Source organism: Sceloporus occidentalis, unplaced genomic scaffold (genome assembly GCF_023333645.1).
Source record: "Sceloporus occidentalis isolate IW3139 unplaced genomic scaffold, rSceOcc1.0.p SCAF_2, whole genome shotgun sequence".
NCBI classification, from domain to species: Eukaryota; Metazoa; Chordata; class Lepidosauria; order Squamata; family Phrynosomatidae; genus Sceloporus; species Sceloporus occidentalis.
Window position 1 is genome coordinate 62241428 of NW_028316982.1, and position 24980 is coordinate 62266407.

General features: G+C 41.9%; 1 protein-coding gene across 4 annotated transcripts in view; it reads right to left on the reverse strand.

Moving 5' to 3' along the window:
* Positions 1–602: 602 nt before the first annotated feature.
* The window catches only part of SLF2 (SMC5/6 complex localization factor 2), a 48887-nt gene continuing 24509 nt past the window's right edge, over positions 603–24980 (reverse strand). For 3 of the 4 annotated variants that reach the window (XM_089509750.1, XM_089509748.1, XM_089509751.1), the window contains 8 exons: positions 24305–24481; positions 23130–23227; positions 22953–23037; positions 22130–22255; positions 15316–15393; positions 6790–6876; positions 3477–3545; positions 603–2368 (listed from right to left, as the gene is read on the reverse strand). In XM_089509750.1, coding sequence (XP_089365876.1) covers positions 2333–2368; positions 3477–3545; positions 6790–6876; positions 15316–15393; positions 22130–22255; positions 22953–23037; positions 23130–23227; positions 24305–24481 — 756 coding nt within the window. In that variant the 3' untranslated portion in view covers positions 603–2332. The remainder of the gene's footprint in view (positions 2369–3476; positions 3546–6789; positions 6877–15315; positions 15394–22129; positions 22256–22952; positions 23038–23129; positions 23228–24304; positions 24482–24980) is intronic. The other variant, XM_089509749.1, reaches the window with a different exon arrangement.

The following is a 24980-nucleotide window of genomic DNA, read 5'->3' on the forward strand; positions in this document are numbered from 1 at the left end:
TCAATGAATGAAATCACAAATATGTAAAATCTGCCCTGTGGGGAAAAAATCAAATCCTTATTTAAGTTTTTGTTGTTGTGTGCCTTCAAGTCATTTCCAGTTTATGCTGCTCTGAAGGCAACCCTATCATGGGTTTTTCTTGGTAAAATTTGTTTGGAGTGGGGGTTGCCACTGCCTTCCCGAGACAGAGTGTGTGATTTGCCCAAGGACACCGAAGTGCAGTCTTCCAGTGTCTTACTCCAGCACTCAAGCCACTATCCCACATTGGCTCTTTATTTAAGTTATCCCAAGCAATATTTGTAAAGTTTTCTTGCCCTGCTTTCAGGAATTCACATTGCAATGCCATGCTATGTCTCAGCACTTATCAACCACACGCACAAAATTAGGATGAGTTGAGCCTAGTACCAGTTAGCCAGCAGCATTTTTACTGATGCGTTAGCTAAGAATTTATGTTTGATTTAAGGAGGAAAGTCAAGAGAGCAAGAACACATGATGCATATGAAGTGTTACATAACACATTAAATTTCCTTTCTGGGATTGTGTAGATAAGTGCCCATTTTTTTTTTAACATACATGTGCAATTTAGATAGAGACACAAAGAATGTTATTTAATACTTTATTTTTGCATTTGGTTTTGTTACATTAAAAAAAGTTGATTAAATTGAGATCTTTATAGTTTTATGTAAAGCAAATTCTGATATTTGTACTTACAAAGCAGTATTACAAAAATAATACACAAATACAGTAAAATGCCATTAGAGAGAGTTAGTATATTCTGTACTTTTAATGTAAGAAAATGCTATTTTTTAGAAAAAAACCCTGAAGTTGTATATAAAATTATACTGAAAGATAGAAATTAACCAAAGGATTTTGAATATAAGGCAGGACCCAGAGAGCTGTGCACGGTGTGCAAGAACACCAGAGCTTTTCCAGTCTTTATTCCCATGCAGCTTATTTGAAAAGCTGTTCTCTGACTTCAGAGGGCCTTCTAGATTAGCTTTCAGTGTTGTGCAAGGTGCTGCAGCTGAAAGAGGGGGGAAATAAGAAACTCCCCCCCCCCGCCCCAACATATGTCAGAGCAAAAGTGCTTTTCACTATACATCAGTGTTCTCTGGATACTGACCATGATATTGACTCATGTCTTTAAAAGAAATAAGAAATCTATTCCTTTTGAGGTAGCATTTTCCACTCAATTTATGGTTCAGTGGGATTAAGGAAAATTCTTAATATTACTGGAAGTACGAAATATTTTCAATACACTTGGGATACAAATCAGCTTCTGCTGAAATCAATGAAAACACCCCGCTGCTAGAAATTCATTACTTGATTTAAATTCAGTGCCAAAAATATCTTCATGTAAAAATCAAATATTTTAGACTTAAGTATATATCATTATACTCAATTTCTGTTATGGCTTCCAAATATTTATGTTTATTCACAGGCATGATAGTGCAAGTTTTTAGAATATAAAAGTGCATACAAAATAAAATACAGAGATTAAATTAGTGAACATACATCTATACACCTTGAGTATTATATTAACTAGCATAAGGTTGAGACTTGTCTACAAAATATTCAAATAAACTTATATTGTGTAGAGCCCATAATGGGATGGCCAGACACTGAAGAATAAACTTCTCTGAAATGAAATCTATATACTTTTCCATACAAACAACTCTCCAGACAACTACTTAACAGTAACATTTCAAAATAGCATTTTATGCTTAGTTGAACACAAAGTATGAACCACTGTGAATCTTATTAATGGGCTCACAGTTATGATTGCTGTCCTCTGTAAACTGAGTCTCAGCTATTTGGAATGTAACTCCTGTATAATCATGAAAACTATATTCCAAATGTGAATGGGGATTTGGCTCAAGTATACAATCAACCACTTACTGAACTTTGTTCATTTTGTTTCAAAGCCATCAGCAGATATGCTAGATGTAATCTGAGAACCCATACACACATGAACATGGTGGGAAATGTAGTATCCTTTATAAAAGCACAATAGAGAATGGTTATAAAGAATTTTAAGACTACTAAGATATTTAAAAACTCCATCTATCGAATTCAGATTGACTTGAGGAAAACAAAATGTTCTTATAACGTATAATGGGATTATCTTTTCAGTGCCTAAAAGATATTTTGAAAAGCAAGTCCTAATGGTAAATGCTGCTTAATTCAGCTACTGGGGAAGGAGGAAAGTGTGAGAATTTCATTGATCCATGTGGAAATGATGTCTGGTTATAGAGTGGTTCGTTGTTTTAGACCACAAAGTCTTCATCCTCATATTTCCATGGCCACATCGTCCACTTTGACATACATCTTGTTAAGCATCTGGGACCACAAAATCATGGATCATCCGCTAGAATTGGAGGAGGAAGATGAGAACAAACACCAGGAATCTCAGAAATGCAACTATGGTAAAGAAACTGTAGGCAAGAGAGAATATGTGAAGCAACATTTCAGTTTAATAGTTTTTTGTGGGTTTCAGGGAAGCCACTGAAATCCACAAACACCTGGACAATTTCAACAGGAAACAGGAAACCCTTAATGTAAACAAGGTTTGGCTAGTAGTCCTGAAAAATAGCAAGATAAAGACTCAACAAATGCAAATGAGAAATCTCCCAGCAGACAATGAGCACTATCAAGCAAACACTAATCCTCTTTTGCAGACCCTCCCACCCTGAGGCCAGCCATCAGCAACAGAACAATACACATGCAAATCACTCCTGCCTTTCCCGGTCACACAATATATATACCCAAGTCCTTTCCAGGCAAATATTCTCTGAAGATGCCAGCCACAGATGCTGGCAAAATGTCAGGAAGAAACTCTTCTAGAACATGGCCACATAGCCCGAAAAACTCACAAAAAACTATGGATGGCAGCCATGAAAGCCTTCGACTTCACATTTCAGTTTAAGATTTCATGTTAAAAACTTTCCCTCCTTGAGCTATAGATTCCTTCTGAAAAATTAAATTTCTCTTTTGTACTATTCTTGACACAGGACATTTATATTATCAGCCTGCACAGTACTTTATTACTGAATTAGTCAGATGCTTTAAGAAGCACATGAGCCATCACCTTTCCAGCTGCTTATGTATATTTTTACAGAATTGTGTGACATCTATACAGCTTTTTTCTCATAGTTAACGTGCACATTATACTTCATTCTCTTCCACACTATGGCATAGTTTAACTTTACTTCATGACTATTGTAAGACTTGCCAACTGAATGATACATCAGGTGAATGAGACACACTCTGAATTCCCTTTTTTTTTTATTTCCACCCCCAACTGGCTGATTTCTATTGACTAATCCATGGAGATACCTCTAAGCAAAATAACTTGATTATTTATAACCTGCATAAAGATATAGTAAGAAATGTGTGGCACTGCCATTAATTGAAGATCTGCAATATTATTGCAAGGGCACATTGCAACATAAAAAGCTAATTGAGTTGCACAGTACCTGAGTAAGCTGAGAACTGTTTATCAGTTGCTGCCATCTGCTGTATGTTCTAGCAAGTAAATCTTTAACCTATAAAGAAAATAACACAAATTGATTGGACACCTGGTGAGGAAAAGAACAATTGCATAGGATTGTACTACAGGTATTCAGTTTCCTTGATTTAATGCAAATAAGGCCTGGAGTAAAATATTAGTGCAGAAATAAGCCAGAAAGTAACATCAAGCAGCCCAGCATGTGTACAGCTAAAAAAAATGGGTAACTCATGATCTTGCAACACTTTATAGAGGAAAGGTAAATGGAGCTTTGCAATTAACTTTCTGAATTCATTCATATAAAACATTTCAATGAAAATAAATTAGAGACCATAAGTGGAACAAGCAACATAATTTTGTAGTGTGAAGCAGTGGCGTCCCGGGATTTGCTGTCACCTGGTGTGTGTGTGTGTGGGGGGGGTGCTTCCAACCAAAAGGGGCAAGCCCTGCCCCTGCTTGTTGCATCTTGATTTTCCATGTAAGAACCGGGCCGCAGCAAGCTGGGCTGGCCATGCGTGCCTCCACACTCCTCCTTGCTGTGGCCTGGTTCTCCCCTGAGGAAAATGAAGCTGTGGCAAGGAGCGGCGTGCATGTGTTCCACCCAGCTCCTTGCTGAGGCCCAGTTCTCCCAAGAAAAACCAAGCCACAGCGAGAAGGGGTGGGGCGGGGGCCCAACCAGGTATTACCCCCCACTGAGGTGTCATTCGATGCAATCCGCACACACACCCAGTGATGCTACTGGTGTGGAGTACTCCTAGTTACTGTTACAGTCAATAGGGAAGCCAAAGGCAACAGAGGGTAGGCCTCCTGCATCTTTCACAGTTGTGTAAAAAAGGAAATTTCGTCTAACTGTAGCTTGCATGACGAAACTATGAAAGATGCAGCAGATCTGTCTTATTCTAACTAGGTCACCCCACCTGTCAACCAGCCAGCCATGCCCTCCTACATAAATACCATGTCATTCTCTCCCAGCTGCCCAACTCAGTTTTCTGTTTTCCTCATCTTGCCCAAAGTCAGTCACCATTAACCACAATTTTCATTACGTTTTCTACCTTTGCAATGTGACAATAATTCTATGTTGTGCGTAAATCAAGTGTAGACAAAGTACAGCATGGATGCAGGCTTCCAGAATTTTATTTTTTAAAAAATTACATTATCACCTGTTGTAAAAAAAAAATTGAATGGCAAACTGCTAAATGCAATTGCACTATAGAAAAGAAACTAAATTCACTATAGTCAGTGATAGTCAATTTAATTCCTTTTACTTCAGAATCAATTGCCAGTAATATATGAAGGTCAAGTTTATTTAATATTCTATATAGATTATAGAAATTTATTGATAAATATAATAAATCATTAAATACAAATTTAATAAATTAAGCATGCATAGGGAGATTTTATGTAGTAATAATGACTAGCCTACTTTAATGAATTTAAAAATATTTTATGAGTAATTATTAATTTTTACTCTTAACATATATATATAATGTTAAAGTATTGTATGTACATTTATTTAAAATTCTAAGAACTGCTCCAAGTATCAAAGGCCAAAAAATGCACTCCTTGATCCCTTGACCAAACTGAAAAATGGCTGCCAGTCCCACAGGAGTTGCTCACACATGTGTAAATGAATAGCGGGCAACTACATATGTGGAGCCCAGGGACCACTTGCAAAGCTCACAGTGGATGGGGCCATAGTAAAAAATGAGTAATGCCCACTCCTTCTCCCTCCCTTTCTGAAATCTTATTCTGTCTCTGCTTCTTCCTCCCCATTTGTAGGTACTCAGCTCCTGCACAGGGCTTTTGAATTTGGACCAAAGGAGCACCACCCTTTGCTTTGAGTAGTGAGGCATTTCCTTTTCAATGTATACATTGCATTTACTGTGTATTCTTTAATGGTGTCCGTTTGAAGATAGGAGGAAAGATAATTATAAATGAAGTAAGTTTTCCTTTTTTTTACAGGCACAGTTCTTGAAAAATTACCTGTCTCATCACTATTCCAATCAGATTTTAAGACCAACTCTCAAATTTATGTTGGATTGACCTAAGATGCACTCTTACTACTTAATAAAGGTAAGAGAAGTAGATCTTGAAATCAGCATTGAAGAATACCAAAATAAATCTACAGTCCGCCCTCGTTATACGCGGATTTGGTATACGCTGATTTGAGCATACACGGACTGAAATGAAGGAACATTTTTTTACCTTCAATTGATGTCAGTGAGGCTGAGAAGCGCTCTCATGGCAGGGGGGAGGCTTTGGGGAAGGGCTCTAGCACCAAGGAAACATTCTCTCTTTGTCCTCAGAAGTTTAGCTCAGGAGAGGAAGTTGGCGCTGCTCCCAGGAAACAGGAAGAAGGGAAGGGAGGCTTGGGGCTTGCCTCTCCTGAGTCCCTCGGCTTATTGAAATCCCCCACCTCTCTTCCCCATAGGAATCAATCCAAAAACGGAGTTTAAAAGGAACAGAGGAGAGCCCTATGGGTCTGCAACTGGGGGGGGGCAGGGGTTGCTTGGCTATGGGGATGCCCTGCAATCTCTCTCTCTCTCTCTCTCTCTCTCTCTCTCTCTCTCCTTTCCCCATAGGAATCAATCCAAAAACGGAGTTTAAAAGGAGCAGAGGAGAGGCCTATGGGTCTGCATCTGTGTGTGTGTGTGGGGGGGGGGCAGGGGTTGCTTGGCTATGGGAAAAGGAGGAGAGAGAGAGAGAGATTGCAGGGCATCCCCATAGCCAAGCAACCACTGCCGCCCTCCCCCCCCCCCCCCCCCGAGATGCAGATCCACAGGGCTCTCCTCTGCTCCTTTTAAACTCGTTTTTGGATTGATTCCTATGGGGAAGGGCGGTGGGGGATTTCAATAAGCTGTGGGACTCAGGAGAGGAAAGCTCCAAGCCCCAAGCCTCCCTTCTTCCTGTTTCCTGGGAGCAGCGCCAACTTCCTCTCCCGAGCCAAACTGCTGAGGACGAAGAGAGAATGTTTCACTGGTGCTAGAGCCCTTCCCCAAAGCCTCCCCCCTGCCATGAGAGTGCTTCTCAGCCTCGCTGACATCAACTGAAGGTAAATTTAACTGAGGACTTGAGCATACGCGGGTTTTTTTATACACGGTATAACGAGGGTCCACTGTATAACTAAAATAAATTGCTAGAATGAAAATAAAGCCCTTCATTTTTCAGGTTTACTCATGTTTGTGTATGTTTGTGTTTGTATACGTGAGTCATCCCAAGACTTCTTTCCTATTCACATAGTCTGGGAAAGAGGGGGAGAAATAACTCAAGAGATAACTCACCTTAGTTTTATACAATAGCCTGGCATCTTCTCTAATATTACATTTTATATGTTTTTCCAAGGTACTACAGAGTTTCAACAGCCATTTCTAAATTGAAGCAAAAACAAACATTAACTCCATTATTTCTAAATTACTTTTCCCCAGACCAAAAGTATGAATACTAGACACATCTAATTTATACAATAACCCCTATATCTGGGGCTAGAATTCTGTAGTACAGGTAATCTTTATTATCAAATAACACACTGAAGCATTACACCCTGCTTTTCCATTAAAAAAATGTTTAGTATGACCCATGAACAAAAAATTAAATCAGTAAACATCCGAAAAATGTAAAGGAGCAATAGAACAAGAGACTAACAAAGCAGCACAAAATTATTTAAATATTCTGTCCTGGATCTTATTTTTTATTTCTGTGAACAGAAGACCTGCTTATAGAAGGAATCCATCCATTAGTACAACTCTCCCCTTATGTAAACTGAACTGCCTTCCTTTCTTGGAGCTAAAAATTAGGATCCTAGCCCTCAAAAGTTCCTGTTAATTTAAAGCATAAAATAGGGTCTTATAGGCAGGGATTAGCAATAGCAGCTTTATTTATATACTGCTTCATACTGAACTAAGCAGTCTCTAAGCGGTTTACAACTGTAAGCTAATTGCCCCCAACAAGCAACCTCGGAAGGATGCAAGGCTCACTTATGAGTGAGTGGCTGCAGTACAGGCATTTAACCACTGTGCCACCGGGGCTCCTTAGGATTAAGCAATCAATGGGTCTGTACAGACAGACCAAAATAAAGCTGGTTCGGGTCACTTTGGAGGTATGCTGTTTCAATGATGCATGCGTCCTAAGAGGCCAGAAGTTGCACCAAAACTGCACTCCAGTCCTTAGGACTGGAACATGGCTTTGGCATGGCTTCTGGCCTCTTAGGATGCATGCATCGTTGAAACAGCATACCTCCAAAGTGACCCGAAGCAACTTCATTTTGGCTTGTCTGTATGGGCCCTAAGTATCCCAATGGCAACTATATCCCATCTGATCTTGGAAAGTAAGCAGGCCAGCCCTGCTTAGTACTTGGATGAGAGACTGCCCACAAAGACCAGGTACTATAGGCTATATTTCAGAGGAAGGAATTGGCAAACCACCTCTGAGTATTCCTTGCCTTAAAAAACCCTATGAAATTCATGGGGTCATCATAAATTGATGGGCAACATGAAGGCACATACATACAGATAAGGATTAGTTGTGAATTGGAAATAAATGAGGAATCAGTATAACACTTCTAACAACACAGTGTGCTGAAAAAAACTTTTTTTCAGTATTGTAGCTGTTTTTAATGTTTTCTTGGGTGCAGAATGTCATGCCCCACACCCAATTCATTCACAAATTCAATATTTTTATCAACTGTTACTCAACCTTGATTAAGTGTGGACGTTAATGTTCCAGTGCAATTTTTTAGCACTTTTGAATGGATTTATGTGTTTCAAATCAGCGACTTAAGAGTGTTTTGAAAGTCTATTAGAAGACTTTAACCCTTTTCTTACTCTTTGCAGGATAATTCCTTGCAGGATCATTTCATTCAGTCACATAAATAACAACAACAACAACAACAACTTGGAGGACAAAATTGGGGGCATACTAATCAAATTTGCAGATGACACCAAATTAGGGGGAGTAGCTAAAACCCCAGAGGACAGGATCAAGATTAAACATGACCTGAACAGACTAGAAAACTGGGCCATAGCTAACAAAATGAAATTCAACACGGAGAAATGTAATGTACTGTACTTAGGGCGGAAAAACGAAAAGCACAGATATAGAATGGAGGACACCTGGCTGAATGAAACTACGTGTGAAAGGGATCTAGGAGTCCAAGTAGACCATGAGTTGAACATGAGTCAACAATGTGATGCGGCAGCTAACAAGGCCAATGTGATTTTAGGCTGCATCAATAGAAGTATAGTGTCTAGATCAAGGGAAGTCATAGTGCCACTATATTCTGCTCTGGTCAGGCCCCACCTGGAATATTGTGTCCAGTTCTGGGCACCACAATTCAAAAAGGACATTGAGAAACTGGAGCGTGTCCAAAGGAGGGCGACTAAAATGGTGAAAGGCCTGGAAACCATGCCCTACAAGGAACGACTTAGGGAGCTGGGGATGTTTAGCCTGGAGAAGAGAAGGTTAAGAGGTGATATGATAGCCCTGTTTAAATATTTGAAGGGATGTCATATTGAAGAGAGAGCAAGCTTGTTTTCTGCTGCTTCAGAGACTAGGACCCGGAGCAATGGATGCAAGCTACAGGAAAAGAGATTCCACCTCAACATTAGGAGGAACTTCCTGACAGTAAGGGCTGTTCGACAGTGGAACACACTCCTTCCTCGGAGTGTAGTGGAGTCTCCTTCCTTGGAGGTCTTCAAGCAGAGGCTGGATGGCCATCTGTCGGGGATGCTTTGATTGTGATTTCCTGCATGGCAGGGGGTTGGACTGGATGGCCCTTGCGGTCTCTTCCAACTCTATGATTCTATGATTCTAATAATAATAATAATTATTATTATTATTATTATTATTTATATTTCCTGCTTCTCCCTTCGGATCGAAGCAGGATTACAACAGTAAAAACATAATAAAATCCATAGATAATACAAAATACATCAATCAAAATAAAAAATAAAATAAAAAGGGGAAGAGTTGTTACAGTGCTGCTGACAGTTATAAGAATGGAGTCATCATATTCAGATGTTCAAAATCAGATTCGAGGAGATCTGTTGGATAGGCCTGCCAGAAGAGATCCGTCTTCAATGCCCTCCTGAAGGCTTCCAAAGAAGGTATAAGACGGATCTCTTCCGGTAAGATGTTCCAAAGTCTAGGGGCCATTGCAGAAAACGTTCTACAAGAGGTGGTTTTCAACCAGGTTTTGGGTTGTTCTAATATTTTTGAGCCAGATGTCCTGAGAGTGCGGGCTGGATTATGTAGGGAGAGGCGTTCCTTTAAGTAACTCAGGCCCAGGCCATGTAGGGCTTTATAGTTAATAACTGACACTTTGTATTGTACCCAGAAGCTAAACAGCAGCCAATGTAGAGATTTCAACACCGGTGTAATGTGCTCTGATCTCGGTGTCTTGGTGATAAGTCTGGCTGCAGTATTCTGAATCAGTTGGAGCTTCCGAACTTGGTACAAAGGTAGCCCCATGTAGAGCGCATTACAGAAATCTAAATGAGAGGTTACCAGTACATGTACTACTGTTTCAAGGTCTCCCTGAGCCACGTAGGGATGCAGTTGGCGTATCAGCTGAAGCTGATACCATGCACTCCTGGTTATCGCCTCCACCTGAGATGTCAACTGTAGAGATGAGTCCAGGAGCACGTCCAAACTGCGGACTTCATTTTTCAGGGGGAGTGTGACCCCGTCAAGGATAGGTTGGCAGATCTCCCCCGCTGGACCAGGGGCACCTATCACGAGCACCTCCTTTTTCCCTGGATTCAGCTTGAGTTTGTTTCCCTTCATCCAGCCCATTACAGACTCAAGGCAGGCATTCACAGGAGAGATGCCATCCTTAGTCGCTGCAGCAGTCAGACACATAGAGAAGTGAATTTGGGTGTCATCGGCATATTGATAACACCGCGCCTCATGTCTCCAGATGATCTCTCCCAGTGGCTTCATGTAAATGTTAAAAAGCATGGGGGACAGAATAGCGTCCTGAGGGACACCAGATGTCAGTTCCCTTTTACGAGAACAACTATCTCCCAGCATCACCATCTGAAATCTGCCTAAGAGGTAGGAACGGAACCACTGGAGCACAGTGCCCCCAATACCTAACTCCCTCAGGCGCTCCAGAAGGATACCATGGTCAATGGTATCGAATGCTGCTGAGATGTCTAAAAGCACCATCAGGGCCACACTTCCCCTGTCGATGCCCAGACGGAGATCATCGACTAAGGCAACCATGGCAGTTTTAACTCTGTATCACGCCCTAAAGCCAGTTTGAAATGGGTCCAGATAATCGGCTTCATCCAAGACAGCCTGGAATTGGAAGGCGACTGCCCTCTCGATCACTTTGCCCAAAAATGGTAGTAAAGAGACTGACCTATAGTTGTTCCTTATCAGGGGATCTAGAGAGGGTTTCTTTAAGAGTGGCTTAACCACTGCATGTTTAAGTGCTGATGGAAATTTCCCCTCTCTAAGGGATGCATTTATTATAGTTTGAAGCAGTGATGTTACAGCATCTCTTACCTGAACGGTCAGCCAAGATGGGCAGGAATCGAGGGGGCAAGTCGTCCTCCTTACACATCCAAGGAGCTTGTCCACTTCATCGGTACTCACAAGCTCAAAATGATCCAATCTAATGGAGTCCGCGGAGTCACTGGATACCTCTCTCATAGTCTCTGTTTTAATGCCGGCATCTAGATCGACCCTTATCTGAGAGATCTTATCGGCAAAGAAGTCATTGAATGCGTCACAGCAGGCTGTTGTTGGTTCTAATAATACGTTCAGAGTGGGAGGCAGTTGGATTAGCTCTCTGAGCACTCTGAATAGCTCTGCTGGATGAGACTCTGAGGATGCAATACGTGCAGCATAGAACAAGTTCTTTGCTGCATCGATTGCCACTCTAGGAAACTGAAAGGTTTCCTAGGAGTGTCTTGTCAGATAAGCATCGGTGTTTCCGCCAGCGGCGCTCTAGTCGTCGCACGGCTCGCTTCATTTTCTGAAGATCTTGAGTGTACCATGGATTTTTATTTGAAGCAAGCCGGAGAGGACGCTTGAGAGCGATGCTGTCTATTGTCCTGGTTAGGTCTTTATTCCAGGTATCAACTAGGGCGTCGACAGAATTGCTGTCATTTCCAACCATAAAACCCTCTAGGGCTTCCTGGAACCTTTTGGGTTTCATCAGCCTTTGAGGGCGGATCAGTTTAATGGATCCTCCACCCCCAAGAGGGGTGTGGGTAGTGGCTTTTAGGCCAACCTTAACCAGGAAATGGTCCGTCCATGACAGGGCAGTGTTGTTGATAACCTCTGCCCACGGGCTTTCCTGTTCCTGTGTGACCCTGTTGGTGCTCCTAGACCTCCTCTCAGCGGCTTTTGATATGATAGATCATGGCATCCTCTTGGATCGCCTGAGGGGGCTGGGAATTGGAGGCACTGCATTGCAGTGGTTCCGTTCCTTTCTCTCGGGCAGATCCCAGAGGGTGATGCTTGGGGACAGTTGCTCCAGTAAAAGGGAGCTCACCTGTGGAGTCCTGCAGGGTGCTATTCTGTCCCTGATGTTATTTAACATCTATATGAAGCCGCTGGGTGAGATCATTCGGAGTTATGGAGCTGGGTGTTATCAGTATGCTGATGACACCCAAATCCATTTCTCCATGTCTCGTTCGTTGGCCTCGAATTCTGATGGCGTCTCCTCTCTCAATGAATGTCTTTGGGCAGTAATGGGCTGGATGAGGAAAAACAGATTGAGATTGAATCCAGACAAAACAGAAGTGTTCACGGTAACGGCCCAGAAACCAAGAATTGGGTTGCAATCTCCAGTCCTGGATGGGGTCACACTCTCCGTCAAGGACTGTGTTCACAGTCTGGGGGTGCTCCTTGACTCGTCGCTCCTGATGTTGAACCAGGTAAATGCGACAGTCAGGAGCGCCTGTTATCAGCGTCGGCTGATACGCCAGCTGCGCCCTTTTCTGGAAGTAAGGGATCTTGAGACTGTTGTGCACGCGCTGGTAACCTCACGTCGAGACTTCTGTAATGCGCTCTACATGGGGCTACCCTCGTGCTTGGTCTGGAAACTGCAGTTAGTACAGAATATGGCAGCCAGAGTAATTTCTGGAACATCCAGGAGGGACCATATTACGCTGGTTCTAAAGTCCCTCCACTGGCTGCCCATTAGCTTCCAGAACCAGTACAAAGTGTTGGTTATCACCTTTAAAGCCCTAAATGGCTTGGGTCCAAGCTATCTCCAGGACCGCCTTCTCCCCTACAATCCTCCCCGCACACTCCGCTCCTCTGGGAGAGGCCTACTTCAACCACAAAAATCTAGGCTTTCTACTACCTCCCAGAGGGCATTTTCCATCGTCGCCCCCAGACTGTGGAACGGCCTGCCGGATGAGATCCGTCTACTTACATCCTTAGACAGCTTTAAAAAGGCTGTTAAGACGGATCTCTTCCAGCAGGCCTTCCCAGAATAGAGAACCCGGCCTTAGAAGAACGTCTGGCAAAGATACTGCTGCTCCAACTGATTGTTTGCGGGTGTGATGTTGCTGACTTTTTGATCAGTTTTTAACTTGTATGTTTGTGTTTTTTTGTTTTGTGCTTTTTAAATACTGTATTGGATTTAATACTTTTTTAAGGAGGGGAGGGTATTAGGGATTTTATATGTTCTGTATTTTTAACTTTGTTAGCCGCCGCAATTGTTCTCAGAGGGGCGGGATACAAATTATTATTATTATTATTATTATTATTCCGTACAGAAGACCACATCAAGTGTATTACCCGCACAATGTGTCGGACCCGAGACTAATTGGGACAGGCCCATGGCTGTCATGGAAGTCATAAACTCCCGAGCCGCCCCTGCAAGATCTGATGAGCCAACCCCGAAGGGGATGTTGAGATCTCCTACGACAAGAAATCTGGGGGACTCCAGGACCAGCTCCGACACTAGCTGTGTCAGCTCGGCCAGGGAGTCTGCTAGATTACGGGGTGGACGATAAACCAACAGAATCCCCAGACTGTCCCTAGCCTTCAGGGACAGGTAAATACATTCAATGTAATCTTTCTTCTGGACAGGTCTCCTGGTCAAAGTGATGGTATTCTTGTAGATCACTCCCCCCCCCTCGCCCACTTTCCTTAACCTGCTCCTGAACAGCATACCTAGCAGGGAGAGTCTTAGCCCAGGTTACGCTGCTGTCCTCTCCCAGCCAAGTTTCGGTAAAGCAGGCCGGGTCGGTATTCTCTTCTTCTAACAAATCACAGATGATATGAGATTTGTTCTTTAGAGCAAGGTAAGGGTCTGTGGTATGGTTGGAATGACCCTTGGATCTTTCGGGTTAACAGGTTGAGTAGAAGACGGGATAGATTTCAGATATCAATCTTGTCTCCTTTCATATTTCATTTCCACTCTGTTAATGCTGTATCTCCCATTGCCCCACACTACTCAAATTGGTCTCCCTCTGTCAGAGTCTGCGGCGTTACAAACTAATCTAGCCTCATCTTTATCCCTTTCTATAGTCATGTGATTTTCCATAAGTAAATTATAACAGTAACGATGTTCTCAAGGAATTCACTATTATCAAAGAAATAATTAAGATAGTTAACAATTAAGCTAAACTATATCACCAATAGAAAGGTATAGGATTAATGTGTTATTCTCCTCCTCTTACTACTTCAATAGGACTCCAAAAACATAGGGGTCAATTCCATAGAGATGTTACATTTAGTGGTGCCCCTCTTTCATGATCTTCTAACATATTACAGTTGACCCTCCATGTTCTTGGGGGATCCATTCCAGACCATCCCCACCGCGAAAATGGAAACTCGTCTGTCCTGGATCTTATTCCAATATTCTGATCTTATTCTGATATTCAACCTGTAGAGGGTTGGATGGTGATGTATTCTTGTGGGCGCATGCAAGTGCGCACCGCGGACACACGGCCCATTATGTTCTCCCTCCGTTTTCCGCTCACACATAAGCGAGGATGCGAATTCCAAGGCCACACAAACAGAGGGGCGACTGAACAACATAAATACTACAGAACAAGTTGTGAAAATACTGTGTGATGGAGCAAATCAGAAGTGATTTTTGGATTTAGAACACCAAGTTCCTGTAAAACCAGCATACATTTAAAAAGAAGTTTTATGACCCTCAATTTCGCAGGCCTGTGTAATCAGTGAAATGTGATTTCTACAACGGGATGAAGCAGTCATATTATGAACAGTCTACATACAATGCATTGTAGCACATCAAGTCTAGATATTACCAAAGCATGGTTATCTCAAGCTAGATCTTTATTTTAAAAGAGAAGCACAGCAAATGAATCAAAAATGTTTGAAAGGATTTTACATCATGACTAGCTTTCAAGGGGAAAGCTGTATCTAGAACAAAGGTGCAAACTATCGCATGGACCATGAGCTGCGTATAGTCCCCAAGTCCACTCCCACATTCCTTAAAACCTTCACTTATCAAATGTTTTTTGAGGTTTTGGTGAAAAATAACATCAAAAAATGTTGTCTGGAATGGCTTTCTGAATCTATACAATCCCCACAAACTCCTAAACACTAACCTAAAAAAACCAGAACATTTCTGGTCACTTCCAGGACTAATTTGCAGCTGAAAAAAGTCAGACAGTGTAGCCCATCATGGAGGCAAAAACAGTTTTCCACTTTCATGCAGAAGTATTCACAAGCTGCTAACCTATTCTTGATATGGTCTTCATCCAAAACTGAATGTCTACCTCCATGTTATAAAGAAGCACATTTCATAGTACAGACATCCTCATGAAAAAAATACTTTACATGTTGTCAAGTAATTTGAGACAGTTACTTACTTTCTGGATGAGGTTTGTGCTCTCAAAACTGCTAGCTTCCCTGACTAAATGAAGAAGAACATATAGCATATAATATGCCTAGAAAATAAACAGAAAATATTTTATTATTTATTTAAAGTCTTTCTATATTGCCTCCCAGTCCACAAGAGTGCACAAGGCAATGAGAAAATAAAAACAATACTGAGATAAAAATATTTTTAAACACATTAATATACTTTTTAAAAACAATCCTAGAATCCAGTTTCAAAACAGTCAAAACAGCAATTATAAACATTGAATGCCATACAGAACAGCACTGTTTGGTTACCCACCAGAAGCTTAAAGGAGGTGAAGGAACACTGTTTCATTTATGGTAGACTTGTCCAGCTGCAGTTAAATTCTGGAAAACAGTCCACCACTCCCTACAAAAGATCCTCCAATGTTCAATTAAAATGCCCCCAGAATGTTTTTTGCTAAATATCATTGAGGGGAAAGACAAGAAGAAACATCTGAAATTTATTATATATTCGACTACTGCAGCAACAATAGTTTTTGCTAAAAAATGGAAGGAGCAAGAAATATCAACATTTATGGCTCTTAAAATGTTAAGAAACGATTGAAACGGACAGAATGACAATGATCTTAAATGAAAATTTGACAGAAGGATGGGATAAAGATTGGAAATTGTTTTTTAATTTTTGTAAAACAAATGGGTCACTTCACTGATCATTACTAGACTGCCGGCTAATACAAAATTAATAACCAGAAAAAATGGTTTACTATTAAACAATAATATGTGGTATACACAAGGATGGTTGATGAAAATGTGTTAAGATCTAAAAATATGATAAGATAGGGTTTTATGTTATACGGGTTAATTGAAATAGCACGGATTTACACTTGTGTTAATATTTCATAAAGAAAATGGATCAATAATAATATAATATAGTTCAAGAAGAATAATAAGTCATTAATCTGCTTTAGTTTACACCAAATTGTTAATTTGCCGCATTTTTTGGGCAGGGGGATTATTAATTACAAATAAGTAGACAACAATATAAAATATCTAAATACTATAGTGTTTTTTAAAACTAAACAATGTTACTGTTTATATTTATTTGTATTATCATTTTATATTGAATCTTTATTGTTGCAAAAAAAAATACTAATAAAAAAAAGAGATGGGGACAGCCTTGCGTTCTTAGGTAGAGAGCTCCACAATCAACACACTGCTACAGAGAAAGCTGTTACACATATCCACTACCCTAATGTCACAAGGTGTTGGCACACATAGCACGGCCTACTCAAAGACTCAAATGTCTGCCAGGCTCATATGGGAGGAAGCAGTCTTTCAGATCTTGACTCTAAGTCTTTGTAGGTCAACACCAGCACCCTGAATTGCACTTGGCAGCAAATTGGAAACCAGTGCAGTTCTTGGAAAACTAGTATTATGTGGTCTTTAAAATGCACACCTGCCACCAGTGTGCCTGTTGCATTTTGCACGTAGCTGCTGCTTCTGAACACATTTCAAGGGCAGTCACATGTATTTAGTACAGTTAATAGTTTGGGTGCTACTATCGTTTTGTGGGGAGGGTCCATATTGCAGAATCTCAATGAAACTCAAGAACCTAGATGTTTGTCAGCATATTTACCTAAGTATGCTACTGAAATAACACTGGGCTCAAGAGTTATCTAAAAATGGTTCTAAACCAAGATGAGAGAGAGGTTTTAAACCCCATGTTCCAAGTAGTCCAACATTTATTCTTTATCAAATAGGACCCTATTCCCTTTATAGGGTGCATCTGCAGGTATAGATGCCAACTTGCATGATAGTGTCTACAAGGGTATGGACCACTATGAATACACTGTCCATATCACATCAGTTTGCATTAAATGAACCTGATCACCCAAAACTAGGTTAGAAATAGCACTAGACATCTCACTACGATCCGCTACAAGTGAAGGTTGATTTTCACCCTGTTGATTTGGCTGTACATCCTGATTTTCAGCCAAAATCGGTGGTGGCTGTGTCACCACCACACTTTCTTGCCAGCTTTGGCAGTTGTTTTAAGTGTAGATCCAGATGATATTTTAAGATGTCTGGAGTAATTTTTTGCATGAAAAATTTAGAGGGGGAAAGCATTTGATGGGGCTCCATGTGGCCCACACTTGCCACTCCTGACTACAATCATGGCAACAAGGTCGCTTCAGAGTCAGTATGCAAAGGGATCTTGTAGCATCTTTGAGACTAAAAGAAAGAAATTGTAGCATAAACTTTGTAGATTTAGACTACTTCCTTAGATAGATGGAGGAAATAGACTAAGGGGCTGAACAGATTGCCGCTAAGAGGTGGCTCTGTGCCAAAACAAACAGCTTTATTTATATACTGCTTCATACCAAACTAGCAGTGCCTAAGCGGTTTACAACTGTAAGCTAACTGCCCCCAACAATCTGGTTACTCATTTTAGCAAACTTGGAAGATGCAAGTCTGAGTCAAGCTTGAACCCTGGCTAGTATTGAATCCGCAACCTTATGGTTTTGAGTGAGTGGATGCAGTACAGGCATTTAACCACTACGCCACCAGGGTCCCACCCCTGGAAGCGCCCACTTCGGTTCCTGACAGGCAGAGAAGAAAGACAAAAGAATAGGGGTCTGGCCCTGCCCCATGGGCGGAGCCTCCCAAGAACCCTCAGTCGATGACTAGCCAAAACAACAACAACTGAAAGGGAAAAGACAGCGAGCCCACCCGCGCCAGTAGGCGACAAATACAGGGTGGGAAGGATGCTCGGACCTTCTCTGATGGAAAGGGACATATCTCAGGTAAGTCTAATGTTCCATTTCCCATCAGAGAAGGGGGCCAAGCAGCCTAACTATGGGATTTATAAAAGCCACTGAATGTCAGGGTGGGCCGGCTGGCGCGGAGGGCAAGATAGGGAGAATTTTTTGTTACACCCTCCAGCCGAAGGCCGCCTGTGATGACTGGAAAAGATCCAATTTGTAATGTCTGACAAAAGTGGATGGTGACATCCAAGTGGCCCCTCTGCAAATCTCGGCCAGAGCGGCATTAATGGCCAGGGCTGCCAATGTTGCCACATTCCTAGTTGAGTGAGCAGTGATACCCTGAGGTGGATTAAGATTGAGAGTTTTGTAACATGTGACAATGCACTGCTTAATCCACCTTGCCAGTGTGGATGAGGACCTTTTTTCCTTTTGAATTTGGTTGAAAGGATATGAAGAGGGCTTCTGACTTTCTGAAGGCCGAGGTCTTCTTGAGGTAAATCTTGATGGCCCTCCGGACATCTAAGGTGTGCCAGATCTTTTCTAAGTCATTGGAGGGACGCGGGCAGAAGAAAGGCAAAATGATGTCTTGGGAAGAATGGAACACTCAGTTCACCTTGAGAATAAAGGTTGGGTCCGACCTGAGAAGCACTGAGTCAGGTCTGATTATGCATAATTCTTTTCGAACTGAGAGGGCGCCTAGCTCGGAGATGTGGCGAGCTGATGTTAGTGCTGTGAAGATCAGCGTCTTCCAAGTGAGAAATTTGAGGGGAGCTTCCCTCAATGGTTCAAAGGGATGGATGGTTAGGGCCTTGTGGAGGTCCCAGGAAGGAAAATGATGTTTAGTCCGCGGTGACCTGTTAGCCACTCCTTTGAGCAGTCTGCGAATGTGGGGATGGTGGGAGATCATGGCCACCTCGCTGTGTGGAAGGATAGATGTTATGGCCGCCACTTGTCGCTTGACCGTGTTGGGACAAAGGCCCTGGTCTATACCATCCTGGAGGAATTGGAGTATCGTGGAAACTGACAACTGAATAAAATCTTTCTTTTTTCTTTTACACCATCTCTTGAAGGCCTTGAATGTGTATTCGTAGACCCTGAGCGTCGACTGACGGTGGGAAGCCAGGATGGATTCGACCACCCCCAGTGAGTATCCATATCTGCTTAACATGTGACGCTCAATTTCCAGACGTGTAGCTGAAGCCAGGCTGGGTCAGGATGATGGATCTGGCCCTGGGACAGCAGGTCTGGCCGTATGTGCAGAGTTGAGAGGTTGAGGATCTTGAAGAACCAGGGACATCTGGGCCATGCCGGGGCTACCAGAATTACCTCTGATCTGGTTGACCGTACCTTGGACAGGAACTTGGAGAGGAGGGGGACTGGAGGAAAGGCGTAAAGAAGGCCCTTCAGCCACCGACAATTGAGGGCGTCTATGTTTTCCACTCCCTCTGTCTGGAAGCTGGAGAAGAATCTCGGAGTCTTGGCATTGATCAGGGAAGCAAACAGGTCTAGTATTGGGAGTCCCAGTTGTGTCGTTATGGTGAGGAACACCTCTGGGTGAAGGCTCCACTCCGCTTGGTCTATGTTTGTTCGACTTAGCCAGTCGGGCTATGAGTTTAACTTTCCTTGAAAATGTTCAGCATCCAGAGACATCAGGTTGTTTTCGGCCCATGTCAGGGGCAGTCGGGGCTCTTGCATTAGAGACCTGGACCTCGTTCCGCCCTGTCGATTGACGTGGGCCTTTGCTGTAATGTTGTCTGTCCTTATCAGGACAGCCTTGTGTGAGATCAGATGACGAAAAGCCTGTAGTGCCAGATGGATTGCTCGTAGCTCCAACCAATTGATGCTGTGGGATCGTTCCATTGAATTTCACCTGCCCTGAACTATGTGAGTCCCGCAGTGAGCCCCCCATCCCCGGAGACTGGCATCTGTGGTGATTTGAATCTTCGGGGGCTTCCAGATGGGCCTCCCCTTCAGGATTGAATTGGAGGTCCACCAGCGGAGTGACTGACGCACATCGCTGTCAAGTGGTATTTTCTTGGGCTCTTGGGCTCTTATGGCTCGTTGGTGTGGTAAGAGGAGCCATTGTAGGGGTCTCTAACGATTTGAGGGTTGTGAGGGTGTCCTGAACTGACTGTTGTCTGGAGGGGGCCCGGATCAGCAGGTCGTCCAGATAAGGGTAGACATGGAGACGTAGTGACCTTAGGTGGGCAATTAGAGCTACCATGATCTTGGTGAAGACCCTGGGGGCCGATGCCAGGCCAAAGGGAAGTGGCCTGTATTGAAAATGGAGCTTGCCATATTTGAATCGGAGAAAATGCTGTGAGGACAGACGGATAAGAATGTGAAGATAAGCATCGTGTAGGTCCAACAATGAGAGAAAGTCTCCAGGCTGGAGGCTGTCTAAAATGGACTTGAGGGTCACCATTCTGAACTTCTTTTGGGGGATAAAACAGTTGACAGCCCTCAGGTTGAGAGGATGGCTCTCCAAGTTCCGTTCTTCTTGGGCACCAAGAAAAAAGTGGAATAGCATCCTTTTCCTCTCTGATCTGTGGGAACAGGTTCGATGGTCCGGATAGACAGTAGACGTTCGATGGTTTCCAGCAGGAGGCGGTGTTTTGCAGGGTCGCTTGACTTGGGGGATGGTATGAACATATCGCGAAGAAGTTGATGGAATTCTATCTTTTAGCCTCGTCGAACTGTGTCCAGGACCCACCTGTCTGTGGTGGACTTTTCCTAAGCTTGGCTGAATCCCTGAAACCTGCCTCCTACTGGAGGGGCCCCGTCGTTGTTGTTGGTTTTTCTGGCCAGATTTGTGTCCTCCACCATCCTTGGCGGGGAAGGAGGACCGGCTTTATTTGGAGAATTTGGAGTCTTCCCAACGAGATTTGTTAGACCTGGACTCTCTGGCTCAAAAGGAGTTAGAATTGGAACTGGAGGAAGGGAAAGGTTGGAAGGAGCGAAAGGAGGAACGGTTTCTGAACTGCCTCTTATCGTCCCTCTTTTTTGCTGAAGGTAAGGTCCTCTTTTTGTCTTTGCCTTCAACTAACACTGTGGATGACACCAAGGCTGATACGGGGGCATCTACCAGAGCGACCTTTAGTTTGTCAAGAACCTTGTTCTTTTACCTTTCTTCTCTGCCTATCAGGAACCAAAGTGGGTGGAGCCACCCATAGTTAGGATGCTCGGCCCCCTTCTCTGATGGGAAAGCTGCAAAAAGCGGTGGCAGTTTTTTGCCGCTTCTTTGGCACAGCACATATAAACACTGCACTGAAGACGCAGCATGACATCACCCGTCGTCTGATCAGGTGGCTGATCTGGAGGAGTTGGCGGCTGGCGTGCAGTCACTACACCCCCATACCGGCTCTTTATGCCAGTCTGTTGAGGCCCTAAGTTTATGAAAGCTTATGTTACTGCTTTCTCTCAGTTAGTTTCAAAGGTGCTACAAGATCTCTTTGTGTACTGATATACCTGACTAACACAGCTATGCTTTTGAATTCTAGACTCAGTTAATTTTGTTCTTAAAGTGCATGGACAAACTACAGGTCTCTGAGAGATGCAGAGGTACCAGCCTTACAGTAAGTAATTATGTAGCAGTTATAGACCATGGTGTAGCCAGAAGCAATATTCAACTACGCAACTATTTCAGCATGTAAAGACACTTGAGAAAAGTAAAAAGTGACAAAAGCATTGTCTGAAATGATCTAAGATGATTTAAATTCTGGCTCTAAATATGTATTGTGTGCCTTCCTCAAATCTTGAGCATGTTTTTAATTAGTTTCTACTGCATAGAAGGAAGGAATACTTCAGAATAATCCAGTAACATTTAACATATGATAGTAAAATATATAGGTGGACTTCTTCATCCAAAGGGATGCCATAAAACAGCATAAATATAATAAAAAATGCTTGTTCATGTTACTGTGGCTTATCAAATTCATAATTATGTCACCTCAGAATCCTCTGATATAAAAGTATCTCTTGTGCAAGTAGACAACTAAGAAACACCTCATCCCCACCCCAAGCTTGCTTTTTCAATAACTGTATCTGACATTACCTTGGGTTCCAATTCAGAAATAAAAGACTCTTTACTAAGTTCACTGCCATCATCTGAAATTTCCAAGTGTTTCTTTATCAAATTTGAAGGTTTCATCATAACTAGCTCCTTGCGTAGAAGTGACATCTATTTAAATCCAAAGGAAAAAATAGATTAGCAATTACTTATTGACTTCTGGCGAAATTAAAATAGCTATTTTAACCATTCTGAAAATAAAAACCTATCATTGCTCATGTAGCATCTGAAACATCTGTCTGGTATGTGGGCTCATCAAGATCCTGAGACATTTCAGGTTCTAGATTAAACTTGAAATTACACGTTACACATGTGTTACATGTGTGAGATATATATATATATATATATATATATATATATATATATATATATATATTTTTCCCCCCCAGGTCATTTATTGGTGGTTATAATGGACCTGAAAATGGATAGAATAAATTGTAATAGCATATAGAGTCAAATTGTTTTGATTAAGGGAAATCCAAAGAAGGTGGGTGCATGTTGTTCAGAGATTATTTTATAAATTAACCCCAGACAACACTGCAGTATTTTAGAAGCTGCATGTTGTGGAGGACAGTAAAAGCAAACAGAGAAAAATGAGGAGGGGGAAGGCAAAAATGGAAAGCATGAACAACCCTTGGAACTTGTGAATCACTGGAAATGAGGACCTGGGGACATTATGCTAACAACTCTCCCTTTTGTCTCAGAAATTCAAAATACTGAAAAGCTAAACTAGTTTTAAAAAACCAGTGATGAAAAACAAGTGCTACATTAACAGGCTATATTAAAATAAAGGAGTTTTATACTGCACCTGCTGATCATGACTACTGGGTATGTCAACATGGTTTTCAAGAAGCTTTGAGATTATCACCAAGCTAAGATGTCTCCTTACTTGTCTGGAAAAATAAAGTTTAAATAAGGATGATGTGCTTTCTGCATTTCTTCTGAAGTGATTTGCATAATGAGCTGTACTGCAGTAATAGCTTACCTTCCACGTGCTGTCCAGTCGGGGACAAACTGAACCAACCACAAAAGATCATGATGGTGACTAGACAGGGAATTTATTGCCAGGCATAACTCAGACATCTTTGCAGAAAAGAATGAACCACTGGTTAGTAAAGTTTGAGAGCAATTGCTAAAACAGTCTAAGTATGTTTGCACACATCAAAAACAAGTCACAGGAGTCTTTATTGTTTGCTAAAATCCAATTTATTACTGTACAGGAAAAGAATTGTACTCTTATCACAGACATGCTTAATATGGAAACAAAAATGGTAATCATATCACAGTTGCCACTGCAGCTATACCGTAGTTTAATCTTTACAATTCAGCACACAAAAAAGTTTTCCAATCAAAGCACCTGTGTGTGAATATGCTTTCAAGGTGCCTGTTGATTTATGGCAATCTCATGAATTTCATAAGATTTTCTTTGGCAACTAATACAGATAAGTAATTATTAGCAGATGGCTTGAGTTTAAAGTGCTCATTTTTAAAGGTGCTTTGTTGAAGCATTGATTCTTTGAAACCCAGCCAAGCGAACTATTGGAGAAAATGTAATGTTTTGCTAGAGTATAGTGCTTCTTGTAATATTAAGATCCAATTTAGATAGGATCTTACTCCTTACTTATCTGACCTTCTTTCTCCTTACATTCCTACTCGCACCCTCCGCTCTGGTAGTCAAGGTCTCCTGTCACAGTGTAGGACTACCACTTCCCCCTCCCGAATTCGTCCCTTCTCGCTTGCTGCCCCTTACTCCTGGAACCTTCTTCCCCCACATGCACACCTCATCACTTCTCTACCCAGTTTCAAAACTGAGTTAAAGACTATATTGTTTAGAGAAGCTTTCCCAGAGGCGAGCCCCTCTCTGACCCAGGAAGACTCTTTTTAACCATTCATTAAGAAGCCAGGCCCTTCCTCCAGTCCATCTGCCTTGGTCCAGGCCTCAGAGGTGGAGAAGATCTGCTGGACCTGATCCTATTCCCCACCACCACTCTCTTCTCCTTTTGGGTCGTGACTTTTTAGATTGTAAGCCTGAGGGCAGGGAACCGTCTGACTAAAAGATTGTATGTACAGCGCTGTGTAAATTTACAGCGCTTTATAAATAAAGGTTAATAATAATAATAATAATAATAGGTTATTCTAAATAATTGCCAATAAAATTACCTTTGTATCCCACTTTCCTATGTTTTCCAGCAGTTTTATAATAAGGCACTGCAGGTCTACTAGTGGAAATCGTTTCAGTTCCTTTTCCAAACTCAGTTTAAACAGCAGCAATAGTAACATAAATATTTCTTTTTGTGTGTAACCTTCCCCACATATGCTTATACATAGTCGCAGAAACTAGGAAGAAAAGGAAAAGTGGTAACAGCATCAGAAGATTTTAGCAATATTAATTCTGGCATCAGGTACATATTAAAATTGCAGACAATAATTTTACCCTCACTTTGAAATTATCACTGCTTATTTCCCCAGTCAAAAAACAGGAGCAAAGATGAACATGGTTTATGCTTTACACTGAGAATTTTGAAGCATAAACTGTGTTTATCTTTGCTCAAACTGTGCCTCCTAATTTTAAACTACTGATATGCTATTAATAATCACAGGTTGAACATTCAACATTTGAAAACTTAAAAGGAACAATCCTGCCAGTTACTGCTAGTTAATAACTATAGGTTCAGTGTCCCTTATCTGGAATTCTGAAATGCTCAAAAATCCAAAACGTTTTTCACACTTGGCTGAGATAGTGACATCTTTGCTTTCTGATGATTCAGTTTACACAAACACTGTTTCATGCAAAAAATTATTCATAATATTGCATAAAATTACCTTCAGGCTACGA